Source organism: Zootermopsis nevadensis, unplaced genomic scaffold (assembly GCF_977971745.1).
Source record: "Zootermopsis nevadensis isolate Lab colony 2312 unplaced genomic scaffold, Znev_1.0 Znev_ptg000019l, whole genome shotgun sequence".
NCBI lineage: Eukaryota > Metazoa > Arthropoda > Insecta > Blattodea > Termopsidae > Zootermopsis > Zootermopsis nevadensis.
Window position 1 is genome coordinate 7,641,392 of NW_028259151.1, and position 10,154 is coordinate 7,651,545.

The 10,154-nt window shown below is 39.8% G+C and overlaps 2 protein-coding genes across 3 annotated transcripts in view; one reads left to right on the top strand and one right to left on the bottom strand.

Moving 5' to 3' along the window:
• Window positions 1-1,308: 1,308 nt before the first annotated feature.
• Window positions 1,309-5,956, bottom strand: spdo (sanpodo). The gene is made up of 3 exons (XM_022078940.2): window positions 3,749-5,956; window positions 2,900-3,020; window positions 1,309-1,963 (listed from the first exon to the last, which is right to left on the bottom strand). Exons 1-3 carry the CDS (start codon window positions 4,640-4,642, stop codon window positions 1,731-1,733), a joined length of 1,248 nt encoding a protein of 415 aa, XP_021934632.1. The 5' UTR covers window positions 4,643-5,956; the 3' UTR covers window positions 1,309-1,730.
• The window catches only part of LOC110837135 (uncharacterized), a 61,076-nt gene continuing 53,456 nt past the window's right edge, over window positions 2,535-10,154 (top strand). For both annotated transcript variants that reach the window (XM_087351610.1, XM_087351612.1), the window contains exon 1: window positions 2,535-2,733. The gene's annotated coding sequence lies outside the window, so the exon portion shown is untranslated. The remainder of the gene's footprint in view (window positions 2,734-10,154) is intronic.

Genomic DNA, 10,154 nt, shown 5'->3' on the forward strand with positions numbered 1-10,154 from the left:
CCAAGATTAAATTTGTGTGCATTATTATGGGAGGGGTTTAACATTCAAAACCTTGTCAAATGCGTGGAGCAGGAAGACCGTGTTTTAGTTTTATTTATTAATTATGAATAGACAATGAAACACTTATACAAATCGATCCTGCTAATAGTCGTGTCACATTTGATCGATATATATCTGTAAGAAAATAAAAGAGCAGTGTGTTTCAAGGCGAGACAAATTATAACCGGAAGGCGCAATTTGTATGAGTGGTAGCCTAATGTTAACATGACTAGAAAAAATTAACACCTTCAACAGGACGGCATTTATACATAGGAGGGGGGAAGGGAAAGGTAATTTGTACAAAGTTTAAACTGTTAATAAAACACGTGCAATTATGTTGGACACTGTGGCCATCATCGGGCTGGACAACTATAGTTTTCTTTCCGAAAGAAAATGGAATTTGTGTCTTTATCTCCGAGTTCGGACCGAATCTGGGATCAGCCAACTTTCCAATGGATGGGTACAGCGGTACAGTGGTTCTGTCCTCCGGGTAATGCGACTGTGGCCTGAGACTGACCTCCCCACCTACACCTAATGTCGAAGTTAACAATGACTGGCATGATTATTTATTATTGAACTGAATTTTATATACACAGTACAATAGGACCCTTCGGTGTTAACTCCTGGTTTTTGCTGGATGAACACTTTCTCTTTACAAATCATACATTCCATTGATACAATTTTGTTTCCATTAATTTTATTCGCCTACTCCAATTTCACCATTTCTTTTGTTCACAAGCCTCCACCATTTCCTTCCTACTTTAAACAGGTATTTTTCAATATCCTTGACAAAAACTGTTATTACAATTACGAATTGGCCTAATAACAATTTCTTCGTGCGGGTTTAGGCATTTTTTATACGTTAAATTCTCCCTCAAATCTGCAGTTTTACACTAATCCAAAATTATGAATTTAATATCTACCGATTCATCACACAAATGAAAAAATTCCTTTCGCAGATTTAGGTTAAAGTATATTTTATAGGAATATTATGTTGGAAATTGTCCATTATGTGAGGTGTAACTGATTTACAAAACATTAATTAATTAATTAATTAATCCCCGTTAATCCGTCCGAACTACGGAAAAACTCTTTATTATGCACTTACCTCCAGCCTCTTGTTACATATTGCCAACTTGTCGACTGAAGACACTTCAGCCATCTAATAAACTTTGTGTGTTGTCAAACAAACATCACGCTATACCTCAGCCATCTAATAAACACTATGACTGTAATTGAAAAGTTGTGTTGATGAATAACAGCATTCAGTTTAGCAAAAACTCTGTTTATTGACATCTAATATTTTCAACTTCTTACACAATACAGAAAGCATTATCCATTCTACTGAATTTTCTGAGAATACATCAAGGCCAGTGTTTGTACTTGACTGAAGGCACTATTTTGGCTATATTGGTTTTCACTGAAGGTCGATGTATATAATTCTGCATTTGCATAGCTGAATTTTTCATGAAGTGAGACTTTTGATAAAATTGCGTCAGAACCAAAAGATTGCCTAAATGTAAGCGTCTATTTTCATTCTTGTTTCTGGTCAGATTGCTTCTGATTCAACACAGTGCCATTAAATATGCCTGTAAGCAAATGTTTACCGACGTGAGATTTGAAAATGCAATTTTTTTTGTACTTCTGATGGACTATCGATTATCGCATTCTTATCGATTTTAAGCACGATATTAGAGAGTGAAGCCTTCAGCACAGTGCTCCACTCTGTTGTCAGGAGGTGGATACTTGCAGCAGCGTGACAGTAGCACTCCAAGGGCTGCGAGGATAAACGAGAGCACTGCAATCCCACATACAGCACCTCCCGCTAAATCTGTCAGGGGCTCTCCCGGTTTCGGTTGCAGTGTCATAATTGCAATCAGACCAGCACATGTAAGCAAGCTAAACGTGCTCAGTATCACGTAACCTGCAACAAACAAACGAAATACTTATTACTACAGTGCAGCGATTCCCAAACGTTCTACTTCGCGATACATTTCTAAATTCTTCAGCCTGATGACCCACAGATTGCCAATGAAGGGCAAATTACAAACTTTTGTGTGTGAATATACTAGTGATATATTTTAATTGTTCTGTTCTACAAATGACATCGATATTTCAGTGGATGTGTGACAATGGAATATATCCTTTCCTCTGTAACCATACCACGATAGCCACAAAGAGAAATAATGTTTGGGGTGGGATCGAATATCGACATGATATACCAATTATTTCAAAACAGGTCCTATTTATTTTACGAGTTTGGTCCCTACTGGTTACTTCAAAGCTCCACATCAGGACAAATAAAACCAGAACACGAGATTATTGTTTGTGTTTCACGCAAGACATCGAAGCTTTTGGAACATTTGCGAAATTCTGGAATACAAAACGTATTCAAAAACATCTAAGTTTGTAACGCGCGCCATTATGTAATGTCTAGTGGGAAAAGTAAAGGTTGGTACCTGTGGGTGGGGTAATGTTGGTAGTTCGCAGACCAGTAGTAAACAACGCGCATTGTGCAGAATGGAGGAACGTGTGTTTAGTGTCAAAACGTTTCATCAAACAAGTTTTGTGACTGTGCAGAGAAGGAAATTAAACACTCTACGGGCTTTAGCAAGATCTGCATTCAACCGTCTGACACACACACGTACGAGTGAGCTGGTTGTACTTGCGACAAGGCGTGGTGGCGAAACACAGGTAAACACCCTAGCGATGTACCCAGTAACTAGGAATAATGCGATTGGATTTGAGGTTATCTTTACATGCCCATCGCTTTCAGCAATGGGTAGATTACATATGAACGTTTCGGAGAACATATTGTCTCCATCTTCATCTCTCGACGTCCTTGCAAATGTTCACTTACCTGACAAGTAATTTCTGTTTGGAAGCCACTGCCATCGCCTAGATCTGAATCCTAGACAACCTAACAGAACTGATCCGAATCCAGACATTACTCCGAAATCCAGATAGTAACGTCTGCCATTCTGTTGAATAAATAAAATAAAAAACTAAATAAATAAACAGTAAAATAAATAACACGGGTTAAATTAATGTAGTATAATTTATATTACTGCGTATGTATGAAATAAATTTAAAAAAAATACGAAACTGTACATTAAATTTTAAATCAGACTGGGTAAATATACACAATACAAATATAATACTAGAAGTATAACAATAGATTAATCTGGCTCCGGACATAGTCTAGTAGCAGGCTTTGCTGAACCTTCGGTTTACACAAAATACGGATAACTAGCTGAGAGACTCCATGAAGTTAGGTTAGGTTAGGTTAGGTTAGATTAGATTAGGTTAGGTTAGGTTAATTTAGGTTGGGTTAGGTTAGGTTAGTTTAGGTTATTTTAGTTTAGGTTAGGTTAATTTAGGTTGGGTTAGGTTAGTTTAGGTTAGGTTGGGTTAGGTTAGTTTAGGTTAGGTTAATTTAGGTTGGGTTAGGTTAGGTTAGTTTAGTTTAGGTTAGGTTAGATTAGGTTAGGTTAGGTTAGTTTAGGTTATATTAGGTTAATTTAGGTTGGGTTAGGTTAGGTTAGTTTAGGTTAGGTTAATTTAGGTTGGGTTAATTTAGGTTAGGTTAGGTTAGGTTAGGTTAATTTGGGTTGGGTTAGGTTAGGTTAGGTTAATTTAGGTTGGGTTAATTTAGGTTAGGTTAGGTTAGGTTAATTTAGGTTAGGTTAGATTAGGTTAGGTTCCTCACCTTGAACATCATGTAGAGGCACAGCGCTATCGTGACAGCGCCACACACAAGCAGCGTAGCGCCAGCCATCATTACTGTCCCCGTCGGAGGCGCCTGGTTAGACTCCGGTATATGGATCCACGACACTTTCAATCCAGGAGACGTGTCGGTCCTCGTCTGAGACTTCCTGCACAAGAACGGTTCATGTTTCGAGGGCGACGAGATTACTGAAGTGTCCGTGCAAGCATACATCGGGGGTATGACCGCTGTGTTACGGCGAGGACGTGTTGAGGTCTGCGGAGTTAGCTCGTACTTCATATTACGGACTGATGGCTTGGCAGGCGATGTAGGCAATGTTGTTTTTCTTGCCGAAGAAACTGGAGATACCGGCGTGGCGTTTCTAGTACATTCTTGTTGTCGTCTTGGCGGAAAGATCTCTGCTCTTCCTGGAGACTTCGACGCAAGTATGTGAGGCTTCCTTGGTGTTGACGTCATAATGACGGAATAATTTTTCTTTGGAGTTACGGGTGATGTGACTGTTGTATCATTTCGATGAACACTTTCAGGAGAAATCATTGATTTTACATTTTGATGATTTCGTTTTGGCGACATTCGTATCGTCGGTTTTCTTGGCGAGATGTTATCGAATCTTGATTCTGTTATTCGAAGCGTTGTAGAAGCCCCAATAGGTGGCTGTCTCACCATTTGCCTTGTTTGCTGTCTATGCACGATAGTAGACAGTTGTATTTCCTCATCGTCTTCGTAGCAATAGTTGTCCACTGCAGAGGCTGATATGTACGTCTGATTTCCATGATTCATTATTCTTGGCGAAGAATGTCTCGTTAACTGATCGTAATCATATTGATTGCAATAAGCTGGGTTGTTATAACCATTAGATGCTCTTTGCGAAGCCATTGTATTTATATTTTACGTTATTCTAGAGAATATACTTTAAATACTTGAAATCTGACTCACTGTACTATTAGTTACTGAGAAAATATAAATTTCTGTAAGCAGCCATCTTAAAACTAATATAAAACACTGGAAATTTTGAAAAGAACGAAAAACTTCTTGACTGAAAATTAAAGTAAACTGTTTATTTACCTTTGTGTGTCAGCAGTCTTAATCCGGTATTCCCATACTACATGTTAGATTGCAATAGTACTTAATAGCATCTTGATGTTCGTCTTTAGAAATTTATACGCAAAATTATTTTAAAAATTCTACTTTTAACAGTATTAACTCTGTGTTTCACTCTGCTGGATTTGTTAGACTATTGCTCTTGGAAATATTAAAAATTTATCCAAAAGATTCTTACAAGTTGAGCTACACAAATACAGCATGAAGTTCCTTAGGTATTTTGATTTTATAGTTTAATGCGATAATGTATTATGTATATATTTCTTATATCGTAGGATGTTTTAATCAAACCACAACACTTGACTGCTTATTAATTCATACTAGTCGGCAACTCGTCTTCGAACACTCGTTCCTTTAGGGAAAAAATTACACCAAACACACGTAACATTAAATTAAGTTTAAATTCTTAGTTCCACAAACATCACGACGTAAAATATCACTGAAGTAATCTGGCTCTGCAGAACGTAAGAACACCTAACACAGTCTCTAAAACACAAATGCGCCGTTAATAAAATTTTGTACGATTCTAATAGTAGGTGTTTAGCAATTCGTAATTGTTTCTGAAGTGAAATGTTAGTTAATTTTTCCGTTAGTGAAATAAGTTAGCTGCAAAGGGAAGCTTCTCTGAGGTCACTTTGAGCTCTGCGATAACAACACTAGTAAGGACAGTTCACGGACAAACAGTTTGCAGGATCCAGTTTGTGAATATACAATTTGAATGAAGCTAGATCTGTGATTTCGGTGCTGTATACAGGAGCACCGCCCCTCTGGCGAAAGAGTCACTTCACTCACTCGAGTTCAACCGCCACTAAGCGAGTAATATGTGCGACCATACCAATAACTGGACCGGTATGCAACTGACATAGGCTTGTCCTTGTGTTGTGCTGGCTTTTAAATTGGGGAGGGGAAAATATGGTGGTGGCTTCTATTGTTACCGACGTGAGATGGGGGAATCGAGGGGTTTAAAGGTCCCCTAACTGTTGAATATTTGTGAAGGGTGAGTGTATACGAAACATATGGAGTAGTAAGGGGTGGTTCAACAGACTTGCAGAATCAATTTTAGATTCTAAAAACCGACAGCTAGCACGTGCTAAGGGCCTATCACAACCGTTTCCAAGCCAACCGTTACCATGGCTCGTGTCTGAAAAATGTATTACCGTTTATAAAAACATCAGTTGACATATAATTGGAAAATGTAGGTCTGATATTTGCACTGCAACGAATACATTTCTGTCAATTATTTTGTTAACCTTATTAGGCCTATATAGCCACGGTGGTCTAGCGGTTAGAACGCTGGCCTTGTAATCCTGGGGGTCTCGGGTTCGATTCCCGGCGGTGCCCGAATTTATAACTTGTGTTGGGCAAGGCCGTGGTCTAGGCAACACGGAGTTTTCCTCCGTGGCATCCCAACAATTACTCCATTCACACACAGAAGAAGGCAATGGCAAACCACTTCTGGATCATCTGCCAAGAACGTATATGAACAGGTCCCCGTCCGAGAAAAGGATGGAAGGATCCTGTTCATATGGACCTGTCGTCAGACAGAACACTAAATAAATAATAAATTAGGCCTATAGGACAGTCGAATTGTCTCATGTTAGCTGAATAATGAATTTTGCGTCAATATTTCAAGGAAGTATCAGCTCTGAAGAAAGGTATCCTAATTTTGGCTTCGAAAGCCTCAGAAAGGCGGAATGAAATGCAATTGGTTCTTGAAAAGTCTGAGAGACGTTTGATGTAGACTGAATTTCGTAATTTGAAGTCGCGTTGTGTAATATAAGATTCACCAATAACTGAAGGATTTGTGCTAAATTCGGTATCACTGGTTTATTCATGGCTGTTGGCGCATTGAACATAGAAAAAAAAATTAACGCTTTGAAGCAGGTGGTATCTCTGTGTATCAACTGCGTTAACATTCAGTTACTTTGCATTTTGTATGCGTGGCTTTTGTATGATTTTCGCTGTAGATATAGATTAACTCCTTCAACAGCATCAACCAAGTGATATTTGTAATGATCAGGAGTTGTGTTTTCTATGCGGTACGGACTTAATTCTTAAATAATGTTTAAACGAGCTTCGGCTTCAAACGGTTTACGGAAGTAAATGTTACATGCATTTCTCTCATCTTATACGTCCATGACTCGGTTGTAGAATACTCGTTTATGAAAATGGCCTGTGACTAGTGAAGATAAAGTTAGAACATGAGGCAGGAAGGTATTTTACTGTATTTTGTATGCTGTATGCAAAATGTAGTTAGGCGTAATTCTAGACGGGAAACCAGACGGGGAGAGTCGACTTTGGAAACCTAGATGTAGATGGGAGAATAATATTAAAGTGAATGAATTCACCTGACTCGGGATGAGGACTTGTACTCATGCTGTTGTGAATACGATAATGAATCTTCTGGATCTATAGACGTGGAATTTTTTTTTTTTTTTTAGTTGAACGACTAAGTATATCCTAAAAGAGGTCTCTGCCCCACGGATCTGGCTAGCAGATGTAAGCGATGGCTCTTTCTAAGAGGAGAAATAAGTTTTAAATTGGATCAAATGTTTCTGAAAAGTGTGTACGTAGGTCGTTGGAGTTGGCTCGTGCCAACGATGTTCCAGGTGAAAGGGGCTGTGTCGGGTGGGGCACTACCCCCCCTCCTCTGACATATGGATGCTGGTTTACGGAGTAGAGTCGGTTGACAAAGCGAGCAGACCCTCGGAAAGATAAAATCGAAAAGCTCCTTCGCAAATAACATCGTGCCGTCTGTTCCGATGTATGTAAATGTGAAAAGTGAAATTAATTGGCGTTCGCTAATTTCAAGAAGCCAGACTTGGAATAAGAAGGTTCAGACCGTATTTTCCTCAAGGAGGTCGACGGGCAGTTGCCTTTTGGCTTTGCAGATCTGACGGCGTGTGGTTTACAATGCGGTGATCACGAGAGACCCATTTCAGACGGTACAAGTGTGTGTCGTATTGGCTCATTAAATAAAATCAATTATAAGATAATTTAATGACGCTCTTTCAACTGTAGAAGTTACTGGCGTCGAATGAAATGGGAATCATCAATGAGTAGTAGTTAAGGATTGTGATTGAAGTACGTTTGCTCTATTTTAATGTCCTAGACTCTGTCGTGTTTTTAATGTTTGCATTCGTCTGAAAGAACTAAGGAAAACCACAGAGAATCACAGGTTAGCCGTTGCCCCGTAGATATGAGACTTTAAACGGTTACAATTCTAATCTCCTCGTCTGATGTTTTGATTCACCGCTTGAATTGTACATGAAGAACCTTCAGAATGTCGGAGGAAACTTCTGCCTTTATCTTCAAGGAACACCACACCTAAGCGTAGATTCGAGGAACATGCGATCTGGCTTCAGTTGCATCAGAACAAAGTCCGTTGATGTTGTCCACATGTAGAACTCTCTTATGGTAGGCTATTTGTTGACACGCTCAAATGCTATCCTGTGAGGGCGCTGAAGTCTGGTCGAGCAGCAACGCATCTTAAAACTCATATCAAAATCCTGAGTTAGGTAGTAAGTTGATATTATCTGTGAATAGTAGATCCTTGTTTGAATATCTGAACGGACTTCCCATCGCCTTGTCATGCTGTGTTTGTGTGTATGAACTGGTAAGGGCCCTGTGCAGCTGTTCCGATATGAGGGTCCCGCACCTTTGTTATGTCAGGGATGTCCCATACGAACAGATATTTTGCCCTCTCCTATGTACGTCGTGTGAATCATTCCTGTATCACTGAGCAGAAACTTTGAAATAGGCTCGTTTCTCAGGGTTAAATGTTAACAACGACTTATAAATAACTGAATATCGTATGGGATGTCCTAAATGAAAATCTGGTAGTTGTTCATCTCGCCTTTTATTAAACACGAAGATTCATTGTCGTGTTATCAAGTGTTCGCCAGTGGACTCTATTCTGAGCCAGATGAATGCAGCGCAAACATTCACACCACATATTTTAAGGTGCATTTTAATATTATCCTTTCATCTATGGTCTCGTAACTACGTTAGTGTTCTATTTTTTGAACATATCTTATTATAAAATGGATGGTACTGAAGAGAACTTTATAGGTGATAGATGGACCTGCAAGCAGAATGTTATTTTTGTTATAATTCGAAAATATACGATATAATTTATAAATTGTTTCCAACCACAGATAAAATGGTTTGAGTAGATATAGGTCTGCTAATGAATCAGCAACTTCTTGGAAAATGCACTGTAAACCTTCGAACACACTTTGAATCAGTGTAATTAGCGATTAGGTATAGCATTATTGTCGCATTGACAGAAAGAGACCATTTGGGAGATTAGGTACAGAGGGAGGTATACTATTAAAATGTATGTTAAAGCAATAATTTGTGGATTGTATTCATCAGCGGCAGGATACGGACAAGTGACGGGTTTTTCTGGGTCACTTAAAACGTGGGGAATCTCTTGACTATATAAGCGACTATCGTTTTCCCAAGAAGAACTCTCTCTTCCGTGGAGTTAAAGATCCAGCTTCCTAAAAATCTCGTGGGTGAGTGCCGATAAAACTACGAATTGTTAAATTTGTCACCGGACAAAGGTATGTGATGATCGCAAAGTTCCGGCCGTTTTATCCCAAGACGGAAGATGTCACAAGTCTGTCGTGTGCTGGTGTAGAAATTCTGCAATGCAGAACTGGACTAAATTCTTTGCTGTAAGACTCACGGCACATGCACGTTTTGAGTTAACTTGGATTCTGAGGGTGGACACCCCTGAGAGGTACTGGTGTGTGATAATGAAACTCGGAAGAAGTTGGTAGGGGTCACGAAGTTACTTAGAAGAAAAAGCCCCCAAGCGGAACAGGGAATTCCCTCCCTGACTTGAAACACCGTGTCTCGCCGGACTGAGACAATAAATACCTTCACTGGCAGTTGCAAGCTTCACGCATGGACTGCGAGTTCAAATCTCGTTCCTTTCGCCAAGGCGAAGGGAAGGGTAGAAGGGATAAGACCCCGCGCCCTAGGAATTTTCCGTTAATCCTTTCATTTTGAATTTCGTTGGGTTTGGGTCACGACATTTGTCTTTGTACGTGTTCGGTAGAGAGTCCGAGGGCAGGGGCTTCGAACCGAGGACTCTCACTTTCTGGATTCCGAGTGCCTGTACGATGCGGGCCGGTTTGTGACCACGGCGAGCATGCGGGTATCGGACACCAGCCTTTCAACATGTGGTGGAGTAGTCGCCAAACCAGGTTTGCCGATGGAAGCACGTCCAGGAAACTCCGATTCGTGGAGTGGGGCACGACGACAGTTGGCCATAAAC

Coding starts and splice junctions, on each gene's coding strand:
- spdo (XM_022078940.2), bottom strand. CDS start 4,642: ATGGCTTCGCAAAGAGCATCTAATGGTTATAACAACCCAGCTTATTGC. Junction 3,021..3,748: donor GCCTCTACATGATGTTCAAG/GTGAGGAACCTA, acceptor TTTATTCAACAG/AATGGCAGACGTTACTATCT. Junction 1,964..2,899: donor AAACAGAAATTACTTGTCAG/GTAAGTGAACAT, acceptor TGTTTGTTGCAG/GTTACGTGATACTGAGCACG.